Genomic DNA, 17,631 nt, shown 5'->3' on the forward strand with positions numbered 1-17,631 from the left:
TCTCTCCCTGTCAGGATTATTGGGGATGTTTGTTATTAACCCCTTAATGCCCAGAGCCAGCTAATGCCGGTCATCAGCATTAATCCTTTATTGTACATAGAAATGTCCGTTCGGCTCTGCAGCTTCTGAACTGCTGGAGGTACCTGGGTCAGGGCTTATAACTTGGTTCTTGTTAATGAAGTACTGGTGGTGCTCAGGCTAGACGTTTGTGTTCAGCAGGTTCACAATGTTCAAGATAAGACAAGAATGGAGCCAGCCACGGAGCTTGTTGCCATGACTGCATGGACAAACCTTTCTCTGGTGCTTATCTCTATAAATTCTCCCACTCTCACAATGACCACACTGACACTTCAATAACCTTCTTAAAGGAGTACTCCGGCGCGCACTTTTATCCCGTCCGGGCTGCAAAATAAAAGAAAACGCACTTTCTCTTACCGGCCAACGAGCCCCCGGTGCTCCGGTACACTCCGGTACAGGTGTTGGGTCCCCGGGCTGTATTCTTCTTACTTCCTGTTAGCCCGGCACGTCACACGGAGCTTCAGCCTATCACTGGCCACAGTGATGTCCCGCCTCGGCTGGTGATAGGCTGAAGCTCCGTGTGACGTGCCGGACTAACAGGAAGTAAGAAGAATACAGCCCAGGGACCGAACACCTGTACCGGAGTGTACCGGAGCACCGGGGGCTCATTGGCAGGTAAGAGAAAGTGCGTTTTCTTTTATTTTGCAGCCCGGACGGGATAAAAGGAAAAAAAGTGCGCGCCGGAGTACTCCTTTAAGTGGTCTGGGTGGTGGTCACAGCTTTTTATATACCGTATATAACCATATAACCATAGCAGTAACCATAAACTAAACAGCTTACCGAAACAGTTTGCGCCGCGTCTCCACAGCGTGCATGAATGCCTTCGGCACCTTGTAAACGCCAATAATATTATTGCCTTCACGCCACCAAAGGAGCCCTACACGGAGCTCCGACCCCCACTCAAAACAAACAGGGCCTGCTCCACTCCTGAAAGGAAGATGTCCAGCCCAATATCATTGAGGTGGACACCATCGCTAATCATGAACCTCCGATTGTCCCCTTCAAGTTCCCAGTGTCTGAGCACCACTCCACCCTTGGATCGGACAAACCTCGAGTTAACTAAGCGGCATGACTGCTCGATGGCCTCCGCATCTCTGGCCCCCGTTTGACCCTCGGAACAATCTCCGACCAGACTAAAACCATCTCGGAGAAAAAATCCCCAAGCCGCTCCACATCCGCCTTCATGACGGTGATCAATTCAGGGACCCTGGTGAAGCACTGGTCATTGCCAGCCGCATGAACTACTAAGACCACACCAGATTGGAACCTGCCGGAAATGTCCACCGCTTCCAAGAGCACCTGAGGCCACCGCATGCCAGGAATTCCACGCATTCCATTGGGCATCGATCTGATGAGAGCCCAGCGATCTCCCCCGGGGACGGCAGTCAGCCCTCTGTGCCGCCTGGTGAAAATAGGAATGGCCCAAGAACACAACCGTAGCCCCGGAGGATCTAAAAAGAAAAACAGGGTCAGAGCAGCAATTCAGGACGCACGTAACCAGCATAGCAAGCTGAGCGCCAGCGCCCAATTCGCTGAATATCAGCCACAGACAGCCAGGCCCACGACGCCTCAGTCGCTGCCCCGATCCGAAAAGAATGCGTTCCAAATTCGGAAGGGGGGGCACCCACACACTGCAAACACAGCTTAAACAACGCCTGAAACTGGTAGCGAGTTAAAGAACAGTCAGCATGAGTGAAAAAATGAACACCCGAAACCCGAACCAACAAGTAATCATTGACCGCCCGTACCGGGCAGGCCTGGCCATCGACCGACTGCAGGCGGATCCAAGCACCCTGTCCAACCTGATCAGCCTTCGAGCAGCGAATGCGCAGCTGTAAAACCCCATTAGAGCAGACAACATCATCGAAAAACAATCCGCCAGGGCCCTGCTTAGAGGATGGAACCAGTTCCCCAACCTGCAGAGCCCCGAAAAAAGCAACACAAAAAGCCGCCGAGTAAAGCGTAGCCTCAAAAGCGGAAGAGCAGCAGCTAGCAGCAGCCTGCAAAAGCGACACAAGGAGGGCATAAGAAACCGGACGCCGCAGGTCCTTGCGTACATGAGTCCGCTGCCAGCCCTTCAGCGATTGCTGAATCAAAAAACGTTTTGTAACATCCTCCCAACCCAGCAGACGAAAATAAAAACTAACCCCTGACAGCCTGCGCCGCGCAACCAAAGCAGATAAATTAGCAGAGCGCAATAACAGCAAATAGTCCACCGTGACAGCCAATCTCGTATCCAGGCACTCCGCCACATTGCGCCCAGCCACCAACAAACACCAGTCAGCCCATGCCTTACCGTGTCCGGACCAGGTGGAAGCCGCCATTGAAGACTTCAGCAGAGGCATCAATCTCCGGTCACTGGGCCCCAAACCAAAGGCGGGCATGACCGACCCTCCAGCTCTGCAGTTGGGCACAACCTCCGGAAGTCCTGGAACTGAAAACGAGACAGAGAGTCAGCAATGTTGTTATTCACCCCCGGGACATGCTGGGCCCAGAACCAAATATTGTACTCCAGACACCATAGCACCAAGTGCCGCAGAAGTGACAACACAGGAAGAGAGGAAGAAGACAAACCGTTAATGCAAAGAACCACACTGGAATTATCTGTCCAGAAACAAACTCTCTGATTGCAGAAACGACTGCCCCACAATTCCACAGCTATGATGATCGGAAACAATTCCAACAGCGTTAAGTTGCGACACCAACAATTCTCCTCCCAGTCCGGAGGCCACGCCTCTGCGCACCACTCACCGGCAAAGAAAGCTCCGAACCCGGCGCCCCCCGCTGCATCAGTGAAGAGCTGCAGTTCGCCATTGCACACCTCCTCCGCTTGCCAACAGGTTTGGCCATTGTAACACCGGAGGAACTCCCTCCACACCAAAAGATCAGATCTCAAACACCGCGAAATACGGATACGGTGACCAGGAAGAGAAGCCCCCTGGTGGCCAAAGACAACCGCCTAGAAAAAACCTGACCCATAGGCATCACACGACAGGCAAAAACCAAGTGACCCAAAAGCACCTGCATCTGCCGAAGCGTCACCTTCCACCCACTGCAACATAGTCTCCAACTTGGCGGATGGCAAACGAAACTCCATTGCCACCAAATCTATTTTGATGCCCAGAAAAGACATAACCGTAGCCAGACCCTCAGTTTTTTCCGCCGACAGCGGCACTCCAAAACGCTGCATCAAAAAATGAAAAGTGGCCAACAAAAAACACCTAGAAGAACCAGCAGGGGCAACAAACAAAAAATCGTCCAAATAGTGAATTACAGAGGATTAGCCCCTCTCAAAATGCACCACCCACTCCAAAAACGTACTAAACATTTCCAAGTAGTGGCACGAAATTGAGCAACCCATGGGCAGACACACATCATAATAAAACTCACCATCTACACGACACCCCAACAAATGTTAACACTCCGGGTGCATCGGCAGTAAACGAACAGCCGATTCAATATCGGACTTCGCCATTAAGGCCGAAGGCCCAGCGCCACGCACCAGGGCCACCGCCTGATCAAAAGAAACATAGGAAACCGAGGAATCCTCCTTCGGAATCCTCCTTCGGAATCCTCCTTCGGAATCCTCCTTCGGAATCCTCCTTCGGAATCCCATCATTTACAGAAGTGCCCTTAGGGTAAGACAGGTGATGGATAAGTGTGACGCCGAGCGCTCTGGGTCCCTGCTCCTCCCTGGAGCGCTTGCGGCATTCTTCTGCGTGCAGCGCCCCAGTCAGACCCGCTGATCGGGAGTGCTGCTCTGCTATTTACCGGCAGGGATGCGACCCGCATAGCTGGATGCGCTCGCCCGCAGGTCGCATCCCAATCCTCTCGCGCGCCGGCTCTCTGAAATTTAAAGGGCCAGTGCACCACTAATTGGTGCCTGGCCCAATCAGTGCTAATCACTTCCTACACTATATAATTCCACTTCCCCTTCCTGTCCTCGCCGGATCTTGTTGCCTAGTGCCATAGAAAGCGTTTCTTGTGTCCCTTTGCCTGTGTATCCAGACCCATTGCCGTTGCCCCTGACTACGAACCGTTGCTGCCTGCCTTGACCTTCTGCTACGTCTGACCTCGCCTTGTCTTCTCCTTGTGTACCGCGCCTGTCTCAGCTGTCAGTGAGGTTGAGTCGCTATCTGGTGGAACGACCTGGGGGTTACCTGCCGCAGCAAGTCCATCCCGCTTTGCGGCGGGCTCTGGTGAATACCAGTAAACTCTTAGATTCCATTCCCCTGGTACGGCCCACGCCATCGCCTCACTGACAATAAGCCAGAATTTTCCAGCCTCCTTATTGGGAACCACCCCTAACAGGGAAACCCTAAACATGGCAAAAGGGGGGGGACTAAAAGGGCCCATGAAGCGCCCCAGAGCCACCTCCTTGCCAATCTTATCCCTCAGCGGGTCAGGATGCTCCCTGGCTGATTTTGGGTTATCAGGGTTGTCCCCAACAACAGGTCCCAAAACAAAAGGTATAAAAAGCCCATCAGTAAAACAGTCCCTCAAAACTCAAGCACACTCCTTATTGGGGTACCGCTCTAACCACAGGGACATCGGACACGCTCACCGGCGTCCTTCCCCTCGCCCGCAACTGCGGGGCACCCCGAGTGTTTTGAGGCTCGTGGGCAACGCGCTGCAGTGTGGCCACCACCACAAACGGAGCATTCGTGCTTGTATTCGCACAGGTTAAGGAACTTACAGTGTCCTTCATTAAACAGCCAGCAGACGCCGGGTCGCCGCACGGCCACTGATTCCGATGTCCCAACTGGACCAGCGGCCCCAGACGGAAAGGAGGACCCCTTCTAGGCCATCATCAACCGCAACCATACATCGGTTGCCTTCACACCCCAACCAACCTCGGGGTCAAAGCCAGGCGGAGACAAAATTCTTCGTCATACCGCCACCAGGCCGTTCCCCCATGCGACTTGTACACTTTATACACCGAGTCCATATAGATAAGAAGCTCCGAACACCGTTCGGGATGCTTCTCACCCATAATGCAGCCTAACACAGAAAGAGGCTGTAACCAATTCCCCATCGTCTTAGCTACCTTAGGCCTGGCGGGAAAAGATTTCTCAGGCTGAGACCTCCGTTCCTTATCGATGGTATGTTGGTCCATAGACACAGGGACCACACATCCACATACTGGTTCCCCCAAATTTTCTCTTTCACCGCTAACTCAACATGGGACCCCAGGGGGCTAACACCACAAAAGAATGATTCTTTATGCACCCCTGCCCGCACTGGAGAAACCTTCCTGACAGCGGCTGCAGGACCAGCCTGCGAGCCCTCCAACATAGCTAGGACCGCTTTATGAGTAGGAAATAACTCAGAACCCGCATCACCCCACACCCCAGCAAAATTGAACTCACCCATCTGCGCAGGAACCACCGCTGGAGTTGATGAAGTTCCGCTCTGCAGTACGGGAACTGGGTCCACTCGCTCCATGGGCGCAGGTGCTGCCACAGCACTGGGCCGATCACCCACGCGAAAAGACCGCCGAGCCGGTCTGGACCTACGCCTCTGGCCTGACCGCCTGTGGGACCTCCTGTCAGGACTGATGGAGCTCCATGAACTCTCCCCTGAGGAGAGGAGGAACGAGACCTACAGGACCGGGCCCTGCTCCTGGACTCCCGGCGACAATGTCTCTGACAGCCACCATGTGACTCGGCGGTTCTGCTCCTGCAGGAGCGGCCAGAACCCCGGGAGGACAATCAAAAACGACGCCCATGTGACTTCCGCACAGACCCAGAATCATCGCGGTCACGCGGTGGCTGGCTGACAATGGGAGCCGGCACATGTGCAGCAGCAGACAAGGAAGGAGGGGGGCAGAGGGGTAGGCAAAACACTAGGGGCAGATTGCAGGGGTTAAAAACTGCAACTGAGGGGGGGGGGGTATTGGCAGATCCAGCCCTCCCCCCACACTCTCCACCGCATCCTCAAACAGGGGCTCACTACATTGGACCACCGACCGTGAAGCAGAAGTCTGCAGGGGCATATTAATTGCAGCACTTGACAAGCTGCAGCCTGCGACCGGCAAACTAATGGGACCCGGCACAGCAGGATGCCTGTGAAATCTGGGAAGCCTGGGCGCCCATTAATTCTTGAGGGAGAGACCAGGAGCTACCTACAGTGCGGCCAGGAGTGCAGCACACGCACTGGGGAGGAAAACCCACGTGGGCCGGAAGGGACGGAGCTACCGCCCTGCGACTAGACGGAGCCACGCTGCGTGCAGAGGCCTGTGGTGCAGAGGCCCTGCACACCGCCTCTCTACCACGGCGTCCGCCACTAGAAAGGTGAGGGGGACTGGGGCTAAGATGGAAGGGGTGATGGGACTGCCGGGCAGTACGCCGGCCGCGCTGGACAGCCACAGATGAGGGCGGCACCACAAGGGGCCGGAAAAGAAGCGGTAGGAGCCGCAACAACAGGGGAACTAACAGGAGCCGGGGCACGCACAGCAGCAGCGGCCCCGAGCTAAGCTAAGCTAAGATACGGGGGATAAGGGAGGCATCAGCCAGCACCTGCTCCCGAAAACCGTCCCAAAACTGCTCGTCAGCCATCACAGGGGATGTTCTCACCTCAAGATGCTGGTGAACAAGAGAGGGAATATCCCTGTCCCATATACCCTATGGGCGTTCCTACAAACCCCTCCCCATGAAACTCCTAGAGTGGGAGGGTTAACTTGTTGCACCCAGTGCTTAACCCTTGCGTCCCTGGCAGTCAGGGTTACCTATGCGGCTAGGTAACCTACATGTACCTCCCTGCTCTTCATTTCTGTATCCCCCTGTACATTTATGTGCGCATTATGTTGGCATGAATAAAGCCTGAAGAAAGAACTTTACTGGTGAGTGGCCGGCTTTCATTCTTTTCTTATCTTGAACATTATTTTGAGTGCAGGATCTAAAGGATTAATCAGCTGAGACGACGGCCAGAGAGGTGACACTGCTGGGACATTATACAGTAATGGAGGGGTCTGGTGATGATTAGAGAGGTGACACTGCTGGGACATTATATAGTAATGGAGGGGTCTGGTGATGACTGGAGAGGTGACACTGCTGGGACATTATACAGTAATGGAGGGGTCTGGTGATGACTGGAGAGGTGACACTGCTGGGACATTATACAGTAATGGAGGGGTCTGGTGATGACTGGAGAGGTGACACTGCTGGGAATGCTGGGACATTATACAGTAATGGAGGGGTCTGGTCATGACTGGAGAGGTGACCCTGCTGGGACATTATACAGTAATGGAGGGGTCTGGTGATAACTGGAGAGGTGACACTGCTGGGAATGCTGGGACATTATACAGTAATGGAGGGGTCTGGTGATGACTGGAGAGGTGACACTGCTGGGACATTATACAGTAATGGAGGGGTCTGGTGATGACTGGAGAGGTGACACTGCTGGGACATTATACAGTAATGGAGGGGTCTGGTGATGACTGGAGAGGGGACACTGCTGGGACATTATACAGTAATGGAGGGGTCTGGCGATGACTGGAGAGGGGACACTGCTGGGACATTATACAGTAATGGAGGGGTCTGGTGATGACTGGAGAGGGGACACTGCTGGGACATTATACAGTAATGGAGGGGTCTGGTGATGACTGGAGAGGTGACACTGCTGGGACATTATACAGTAATGGAGGGGTCTGGTGATGACTGGAGAGATGACACTGCTGGGACATTATACAGTAATGGAGGGGTCTGGTGATGACTGGAGAGGGGACACTGCTGGGACATTATACAGTAATGGAGGGGTCTGGCGATGACTGGAGAGGGGACACTGCTGGGACATTATACAGTAATGGAGGGGTCTGGTGATGACTGGAGAGGGGACACTGCTGGGACATTATACAGTAATGGAGGGGTCTGGCGATGACTGGAGAGGGGACACTGCTGGGACATTATACAGTAATGGAGGGGTCTGGTGATGACTGGAGAGGTGACACTGCTGGGACATTATACAGTAATGGAGGGGTCTGGTGATGACTGGAGAGGTGACACTGCTGGGACATTATACAGTAATGGAGGGGTCTGGTGATGACTGGAGAGGTGACCCTGCTGGGACATTATACAGTAATGGAGGGGTCTGATGATGACTGGAGAGGTGACACTGCTGGGACATTATACAGTAATGGAGGGGTCTGGTGATGACTGGAGAGGTGACACTGCTGGGACATTATACAGTAATGGAGGGGTCTGGTGATGACTGGAGAGGTGACACTGCTGGGACATTATACAGTAATGGAGGGGTCTGGTGATGACTGGAGAGATGACACTGCTGGGACATTATAGAGTAATGGAGGGGTCTGGTGATGACTGGAGAGGTGACACTGCTGGGACATTATACAGTAATGGAGGGGTCTGGTGATGACTGGAGAGGTGACACTGCTGGGACATTATACAGTAATGGAGGGGTCTGGTGATGACTGGAGAGGTGACACTGCTGGGACATTATACAGTAATGGAGGGGTCTGGTGATGACTGGAGAGGGGACACTGCTGGGACATTTTACAGTAATGGAGGGGTCTGGTGATGACTGGAGAGGTGACACTGCTGGGACATTATACAGTAATGGAGGGGTCTGGTGATCACTGGAGAGGTGACACTGCTGGGACATTATACAGTAATGGAGGGGTCTGGTGATGACTGGAGAGGGGACACTGCTGGGACATTATACAGTAATGGAGGGGTCTGGCGATGACTGGAGAGGTGACACTGCTGGGACATTATACAGTAATGGAGGGGTCTGGCGATGACTGGAGAGGTGACACTGCTGGGACATTATACAGTAATGGAGGGATCTGGTGATGATTAGAGAGGTGACACTGCTGGGACATTATACAGTAATGGAGGGGTCTGGTGATGACTGGAGAGGTGACACTGCTGGGACATTATACAGTAATGAAGGGGTCTGGTGATGACTGGAGAGGTGACACTGCTGGGACATTATACAGTAATGGAGGGGTCTGGTGATGACTGGAGAGGTGACACTGCTGGGACATTATACAGTAATGGAGGGGTCTGGTGATGACTGGAGAGGGGACACTGCTGGGACATTATACAGTAATGGAGGGGTCTGGCGATGACTGGAGAGGTGACACTGCTGGGACATTATACAGTAATGGAGGGGTCTGGCGATGACTGGAGAGGTGACACTGCTGGGACATTATACAGTAATGGAGGGATCTGGTGATGATTAGAGAGGTGACACTGCTGGGACATTATACAGTAATGGAGGGGTCTGGTGATGACTGGAGAGGTGACACTGCTGGGACATTATACAGTAATGAAGGGGTCTGGTGATGACTGGAGAGGTGACACTGCTGGGACATTATACAGTAATGGAGGGGTCTGGTGATGACTGGAGAGGTGACACTGCTGGGACATTATACAGTAATGGAGGGGTCTGGTGATGACTGGAGAGGGGACACTGCTGGGACATTATACAGTAATGGAGGGGTCTGGTGATGACTGGAGAGGGGACACTGCTGGGACATTATACAGTAATGGAGGGGTCTGGTGATGACTGGAGAGGTGACACTGCTGGGACATTATACAGTAATGGAGGGGTCTGGTGATGACTGGAGAGGTGACACTGCTGGGACATTATACAGTAATGGAGGGGTCTGGTGATGACTGGAGAGATGACACTGCTGGGACATTATACAGTAATGGAGGGGTCTGGTGATGACTGGAGAGGTGACCCTGCTGGGACATTATACAGTAATGGAGGGGTCTGGTGATGACTGGAGAGGTGACACTGCTGGGACATTATACAGTAATGGAGGGGTCTAGTGATGACTGGAGAGGTGACACTGCTGGGACATTATACAGTAATGGAGGGGTCTGGTGATGACTGGAGAGGTGACACTGCTGGGACATTATACAGTAATGGAGGGGTCTGGTGATGACTGGAGAGGTGACACTGCTGGGACATTATACAGTAATGGAGGGGTCTGGTGATGACTGGAGAGGTGACACTGCTGGGACATTATACAGTAATGGAGGGGTCTGGTGATGACTGGAGAGGTGACACTGCTGGGACATTCTACAGTAATGGAGGGGTCAGGTGATGACTGGAGAGGTGACACTGCTGGGACATTATACAGTAATGGAGGGGTCTGGTGATGACTGGAGAGGTGACACTGCTGGGACATTATACAGTAATGGAGGAGTCTGGTGATGACTGGAGAGGTGACACTGCTGGGACATTATACAGTAATGGAGGGGTCTGGTGATGACTGGAGAGGGGACACTGCTGGGACATTTTACAGTAATGGAGGGGTCTGGTGATGACTGGAGAGGGGACACTGCTGGGACATTATACAGTAATGGAGGGGTCTGGCGATGACTGGAGAGGTGACACTGCTGGGACATTATACAGTAATGGAGGGGTCTGGCGATGACTGGAGAGGTGACACTGCTGGGACATTATACAGTAATGGAGGGATCTGGTGATGATTAGAGAGGTGACACTGCTGGGACATTATACAGTAATGGAGGGGTCTGGTGATGACTGGAGAGGTGACACTGCTGGGACATTATACAGTAATGAAGGGGTCTGGTGATGACTGGAGAGGTGACACTGCTGGGACATTATACAGTAATGGAGGGGTCTGGTGATGACTGGAGAGGTGACACTGCTGGGACATTATACAGTAATGGAGAGGTCTGGTGATGACTGGAGAGGGGACACTGCTGGGACATTATACAGTAATGGAGGGGTCTGGTGATGACTGGAGAGGGGACACTGCTGGGACATTATACAGTAATGGAGGGGTCTGGTGATGACTGGAGAGGTGACACTGCTGGGACATTATACAGTAATGGAGGGGTCTGGTGATGACTGGAGAGGTGACACTGCTGGGACATTATACAGTAATGGAGGGGTCTGGTGATGACTGGAGAGGTGACACTGCTGGGACATTATACAGTAATGGAGGGGTCTGGTGATGACTGGAGAGGTGACACTGCTGGGACATTATACAGTAATGGAGGGGTCTGGTGATGATTAGAGAGGTGACACTGCTGGGACATTATACAGTAATGGAGGGGTCTGGTGATGACTGGAGAGGTGACACTGCTGGGACATTATACAGTAATGGAGGGGTCTGGTGATGACTGGAGAGGTGACACTGCTGGGACATTATACAGTAATGGAGGGGTCTGGTGATGACTGGAGAGGTGACCCTGCTGGGACATTATACAGTAATGGAGGGGTCTGGTGATGACTGGAGAGGTGACACTGCTGGGACATTATACAGTAATGGAGGGGTCTAGTGATGACTGGAGAGGTGACACTGCTGGGACATTATACAGTAATGGAGGGGTCTGGTGATGACTGGAGAGGTGACACTGCTGGGACATTATACAGTAATGGAGGGGTCTGGTGATGACTGGAGAGGTGACACTGCTGGGACATTATACAGTAATGGAGGGGTCTGGTGATGACTTGAAAGGTGACACTGCTGGGAATGCTGGGACATTATACAGTAATGGAGGGGTCTTGTGAGGACTGGAGAGGTGACACTGCTGGGACATTATACAGTAATGGAGGGGTCTGGTGATGATTGGAGAGGTGACAATGCTGGGAATGCTGGGACATTATACGGTAATGGAGGGGTCTGGTGATGACTGGAGAGGTGACACTGCTGGGACATTATACAGTAATGGAGGGGTCTGGTGAAGACTGGAGAGATGACACTGCTGGGACATTATACAGTAATGGAGGGGTCTGGTGATGACTGGAGAGGTGACCCTGCTGGGACATTATACAGTAATGGAGGGGTCTGGTGATGACTGGAGAGGTGACACTGCTGGGACATTATACAGTAATGGAGGGGTCTAGTGATGACTGGAGAGGTGACACTGCTGGGACATTATACAGTAATGGAGGGGTCTGGTGATGACTGGAGAGGTGACACTGCTGGGACATTATACAGTAATGGAGGGGTCTGGTGATGACTTGAAAGGTGACACTGCTGGGAATGCTGGGACATTATACAGTAATGGGGGGTCTGGTGATGACTGGAGAGGTGACACTGCTGGGACATTATACAGTAATGGAGGGGTCTGGTGATGACTGGAGAGGTGACACTGCTGGGACATTATACAGTAATGGAGGGGTCTGGTGATGACTGGAGAGGTGACACTGCTGGGACATTATACAGTAAGGGAGGGGTCTGGTGATGACTGGAGAGGTGACACTGTTGGGACATTATACAGTAATGGAGGGGTCTGGTGATGACTGGAGAGGTGACACTGCTGGGACATTATACAGTAATGGAGGGGTCTGGTGATGACTTGAAAGGTGACACTGCTGGGAATGCTGGGACATTATACAGTAATGGAGGGGTCTTGTGAGGACTGGAGAGGTGACACTGCTGGGACATTATACAGTAATGGAGGGGTCTGGTGATGACTGGAGAGGTGACACTGCTGGGACATTATACAGTAATGGAGGGGTCTGGTGATGACTGGAGAGGTGACAATGCTGGGACATTATACAGTAATGGAGGGGTCTGGTGAAGACTGGAGAGATGACACTGCTGGGACATTATACAGTAATGGAGGGGTCTGGTGATGACTGGAGAGGTGACCCTGCTGGGACATTATACAGTAATGGAGGGGTCTGGTGATGACTAGAGAGGTGACACTGCTGGACATTATACAGTAATGGGGGGGTCTGGTGATGACTGGAGAGGTGACACTGCTGGGACATTATACAGTAATGGAGGGGTCTGGTGATGACTGGAGAGGTGACACTGCTGGGACATTATACAGTAATGGAGGGGTCTGGTGATGACTGGAGAGGTGACACTGCTGGGACATTATACAGTAATGGAGGGGTCTGGTGATGACTAGAGAGGTGACACTGCTGGGACATTATACAGTAATGGAGGGGTCTGGTGATGACTGGAGAGGTGACACTGCTGGGACATTATACAGTAATGGAGGGGTCTGGTGATGACTGGAGAGGTGACACTGCTGGGACATTATACAGTAATAGACGGGTATTTCTTCTACATTTTATGAATCAGGGAGAAGATAAGAACAATATTAAAGCTCCAGAGAGAGATGTGAGCGGTGATGAGCAGTATAAGGAGGACATTCCTACTGAGAAAGATCTGGACTATATTAATGCTACAGACATGAAGGAAGAAGAGACAGATGTGAGCAGTGATGAGCAGTATAAGGAGGACGTTCCTACTGAGAAAGATCTGAACTATATTAATGCTACAGACATAAAGGAAGAAGAAGAGACAGATGTGAGCGGTGATGAGCAGTATAAGGAGGACATTCCTAAAGGTAACTTGTCTGCCAAAGTTTGAGATCTAACCCCTTTCCTCTATATGACGTATTATTATTATTTATGTATGAGTAAGTTATGGGCGTGAGTATAACTACTTTAGTGATCGCTGCTGCTATTCCTGTGGACCACCTAAAGGGTTAATAAACTGTGTGTTAATACTTTTGAGGGGTGAAGTTTTAGAAATGGGGTGATGACCTATGTTGTTTATTTACCCGATTGGGCCATAAAGGGAGTATGGAGAGGGATCAGGGCTTCATCCTGCCCCATACCCGGTCTCGTACCGCTGTTGCCTCTCAAAGTTGAGCTGTACGCGGGACTGTTTTTTCAATCCCGCACCCGATGATCTTTTTTTGTCCACTCCCGCCCGCTACCGTAAGTTGTTTGCTCCACTCCCGCCCGCTCCCGTAAGTTGTTTGCGCCACTCCCGCCCGCTCCCGTAAGTTGTTTGCTCCACTCCCGCCCGCTCCCGTAAGTTGTTTGCTCCACTCCCGCCCGCTCCCGTAAGTTGTTTGCTCCACTCCCGCCCGCTCCTGTAAGTTGTTTGCTCCACTCCCGCCCGCTCCTGTAAGTTGTTTGCTCCACTCCCGCCCGCTCCTGTAAGTTTCTATACGGTTTTTGGATACGTTTAAAAAAACAAACAAAAAAAACACGTATGCAACTGTACAGAAAACCGCGCCCATAGACTTTCCATTCAAAACCATATGCACCATATTGCATACAGTTGTCTCCGTTTTTCACACCACACTTTTTTTTCATTTTTTTTTTTCTGGACAGAAAACCGTGGCCTGCCACGGTTTTTGGTCCAGGTGAAAAACCGTATTGACCCGTATACGTTTTTTTTTCTTAACATGGGAGTCAATGGGAACCGTACAGAACTGTATGTGCGTACGGTTCCATCCAGTTTTCACCATACGGTTTTTGACTTTGCACAGTTTTTTTTCTTGGAATTTCAATCAAACAAGTGAAACTTTATTCATAATGGAGTGAAAAGTTAAAAACGTATGCGTTTTTTTTCTTAAAAAACGGATGCAACCGGACATCACTTTTCAAACCGTATACGGATAAAACTTTGTACACACGTTTTGATACAGTTTAGTCAGGTTTTTAGGAATCCGTTTTTTTTATCAAAAACCTGGAAAAAAAACTATTGCAAAAACGTGGTGTGAACCCAGCCTTAGTCGGCATTTTTTCAATTGTGGCACAAATTCTGGCGCAATGCGACAGAATCTGATGCACAACATTGGTGGCAGCTCTCTGACCTACCGGGCTGACAGTACACGATCCTCAAGGGTAGGAAGAGCTCAGCGGGCTCCACAAAATGGCGGGGGAAGGGGGGGCAGCGGTGGTAGAGGGAGGAGACAGCACATTTTGGGTTGGGTCCTGCGGGAACACACATCCTTTTACCGCGTGAACGCGCATATCCTCTTACCGCATACCCTCTTACCGCGTGAACGCGTATCCTCTTACCGCATACCCTCTTACCGGGTGAACGCGTATCCTCTTACCGCATACCCTCTTACCGCGTACACACATCCTTATACTGAGGAAATAATTTCATTTTTTTTTCCATGTTGGTTCCACTCCTGGTTTAGGTAAAAAAATTGTGATCAAAATCAGCTCCAAAATAAACTGTGTGAACATAGTCCTAGAAGGAGAGGAGAGAAAACATTTAATTATTCCTGGTTCATTAAGGTGATTACTCAAAAAATTATCTGTTTTATTCTCTGCAGATTCTTGTAGCAGGAGATCAGAGGAGAATCTTATATCTTCAGATTATAAAGCAGATGATGATATCACACAAGATACATATGAAGAACATTCCATTATCCCAGATACACCCTCAGCCCTTCACAGCCAAGGTCTGATCCTTATATACAGATCTGATCCTTATATACAGGTCCTATCTTCTCATTCATCACAGGATGTTCTGGAAAAAAAAAGGAAGAATCAATATTTATGTTTAGAATGTGGGAAATGTTTTACTACGAAATCAAATCTTCTTCAACATCAAAGAATTCATACAGGAGAGAAGCCATTTTCATGTGCAGAATGTGGGAAATGTTTTACTAAGAAAATAAATCTTGTTAATCATCAAAGAACTCACACAGGGGAGAAGCCATTTTCATGTTCAGAATGTGGGAAATATTTTAATGACAAATCAAATCTTATTCAACATCAAAGAATTCATACAGGAGAGAAGCCATTTTTATGTTCAGAATGTGGAAAATGTTTCACTCATCAGCGAAGCCTTAAAAGACATCTAAGAATGCACACAGGGGAGAAGCCATTTTCATGTTCAGAATGTGAGAAATGCTTTACTAATCAGCCAAGCCTTAAAAATCATCTAAGAATTCACACAGGGGAGAAGCCTTTTTCATGTTCAGAATGTGGGAAATGTTTTACTCAGAAATCAGGTCTTGTTCTTCATCAAAGAACTCACACAGGGGAGGAGCCATATTCATGCTCAGTATGTAGAAAATGTTTTTCTCTTAAGTCAAGTTTTAATAGACATCTAAGTGAACACTTAGAAGGTGTGCTCATGCCGTGTTCATGTCCAGAATGTGGGAAATGTTTTACTGGGAAATTAACACTTATGACACATCTAAGAAGTCACAGAGTAGAGAGCAATAAATGATGCAGATAACGCATCTATATATTCACCATGTACATAGGATATCTGACATTTATACATATATCATATACTGCATCTCCAATTGTTAATAAAAGTTTTTCTTTTAGAACGTAGTCACCGATCCAGCGATGTCATCACTATAATTTACATGGTAGGAAAAGAGTCTGAGTTGTGATTAGAGATGAGCGAGGCGAACCCGGATTCAACCCGAACTTTTGGATTTTAGTTTTTTGGTGGGCGGGCAGGGGGTGGTGAAATGACATAGGGAATGCAGCAGATCACATGATAACCCAGGTCTATCATGTGATTTGCTGCTTACTGTGTCAATCAGCACAAAGGCCAATAGTAAACTAACACAACTCCTCATGAACAACAGATCCTGCACAAAAACTAAACAATAGCTGTCCCTATTACTGCGTCTCCTTCTCGCTGCAGCAGCACCATCGCTCTGAACTCTGTGGGTGATGTCACTGGCCTTTTATCTGTGTCCTATTGGCCTTTGTATACACACACAAGGTAAAGGCGTTTTAGGAATCCAAAATTACTTTATTGATACATAATGTTAAAAGACAAACAAACACTCCCTGGAACCCAGGGGTGCGAAGAGATGACCAACATGAAACTGAAGAAAGGTGAGGGCTCACATCATAACTGTTGAATAGTGATAGACTAACACATGTATGCAAGTGCAGTCAAACGACTAATATAAATACGTATAATGGACAAAAAAGTAAACAGCATAAAGTGCCAAATTAATAGTTACCAAGTGGTTAAAGAGATAGTGAGATGTGGGCAGTCACCATCCGACGTTTCACCAGCAAATGGCTTCTTCCGGGGCATCACCAGATGTTTTGCCAGCAAATGGCTTCTTCCAGGGCATCACCCAATGTTTCGCCAGCAAATAGCTTAATTTGTTGGCAAAACGTTGTGGGGTGACGGCCCACATCTCTATCTCTTAAACAGCATAAAATGCAAAATCAATGGTTACCAAGTGGTTAAAGGGATAGTGAGATGTGGGCCGTCACCACCCGACGTTTTGCCAACAAAGAAGCTATTTGCTGACGAAACGTCGGGCAACGCCCCGGAAGAAGCCATTTGCTGGCAAAACGTCAGGTTATGGCCCGGAAGAAGCCATTTGCTGCCGAAATGTGGGGTGGTGATGGCCCGAAAGAAGCCATTTGCTGCCGAAACGTCTGGTGACACCCTGGAAGAAGCCATTTGCTGGTAAAACATCAGGTGACGCCCTGGAAGAAGCCATTTGCTGGTAAAACATTGGGTGACGCCCTGGAAGAAGCCATTTGCTGGCAAAACATCGGTGACTCTCTGGAAGATACATGACGTATCAGTTATGAAATTTTGGATTCCTAAAACGCCTTTCCCTTGTGTGTGTGTGTATACAAAGGCCAATAGGACACAGCCAGGGACTTAGATAAAAGGCCAATGACATCACCCACAGAGTTCAGAGCGATGGTGCTGCTGCAGAAAGCAGGAAAGGCAGTAATAGGGACAGCTAGTGTTTAGAAAGATAGAGATACAGATTAGAAATAGAGACTATGGGGTAGATTTATCATTAGGTGTTTATTGTAGACACAGATCTCCCCCTTAAC

The 17,631-nt window shown here is 50.0% G+C and overlaps 3 protein-coding genes across 8 annotated transcripts in view; 2 read left to right on the plus strand and 1 right to left on the minus strand.

Annotated features, from left to right (window-relative positions):
- The window catches only part of LOC130297475 (zinc finger protein 432-like), a 156,658-nt gene that overhangs the window by 72,141 nt on the left and 66,886 nt on the right, over positions 1-17,631 (plus strand). The gene's annotated exons all lie outside the window — the stretch shown is intronic.
- LOC130298348 (gastrula zinc finger protein XlCGF17.1-like) lies at positions 8-16,809 on the plus strand. Of its 2 annotated transcripts, none has more exons than XM_056551287.1 (3): positions 8-139; positions 13,121-13,388; positions 15,123-16,809. In XM_056551287.1, the coding sequence occupies exons 2-3, from the start codon at positions 13,232-13,234 to the stop codon at positions 16,025-16,027; spliced, it is 1,062 nt and encodes a 353-aa protein (XP_056407262.1). In that variant the 5' UTR covers positions 8-139; positions 13,121-13,231; the 3' UTR covers positions 16,028-16,809. The 2 variants fall into 2 exon arrangements, with proteins under 2 accessions (XP_056407262.1, XP_056407255.1); XM_056551280.1 differs by lacking the exon at positions 8-139 and adding an exon at positions 6,382-6,919.
- Positions 734-6,036, minus strand: LOC130298362 (uncharacterized). 2 transcript variants are annotated; one of them, XM_056551306.1, is made up of 3 exons: positions 5,448-6,036; positions 2,375-2,512; positions 734-1,529 (listed from the first exon to the last, which is right to left on the minus strand). In XM_056551306.1, the coding sequence occupies exons 1-3, from the start codon at positions 5,521-5,523 to the stop codon at positions 1,138-1,140; spliced, it is 606 nt and encodes a 201-aa protein (XP_056407281.1). In that variant the 5' UTR covers positions 5,524-6,036; the 3' UTR covers positions 734-1,137. The 2 variants fall into 2 exon arrangements, with proteins under 2 accessions (XP_056407281.1, XP_056407274.1); XM_056551299.1 differs by lacking the exon at positions 734-1,529 and having other exon boundaries at positions 1,548-2,512; positions 5,448-5,571.

This window comes from Hyla sarda, chromosome 1, assembly GCF_029499605.1.
Source record: "Hyla sarda isolate aHylSar1 chromosome 1, aHylSar1.hap1, whole genome shotgun sequence".
NCBI lineage: Eukaryota > Metazoa > Chordata > Amphibia > Anura > Hylidae > Hyla > Hyla sarda.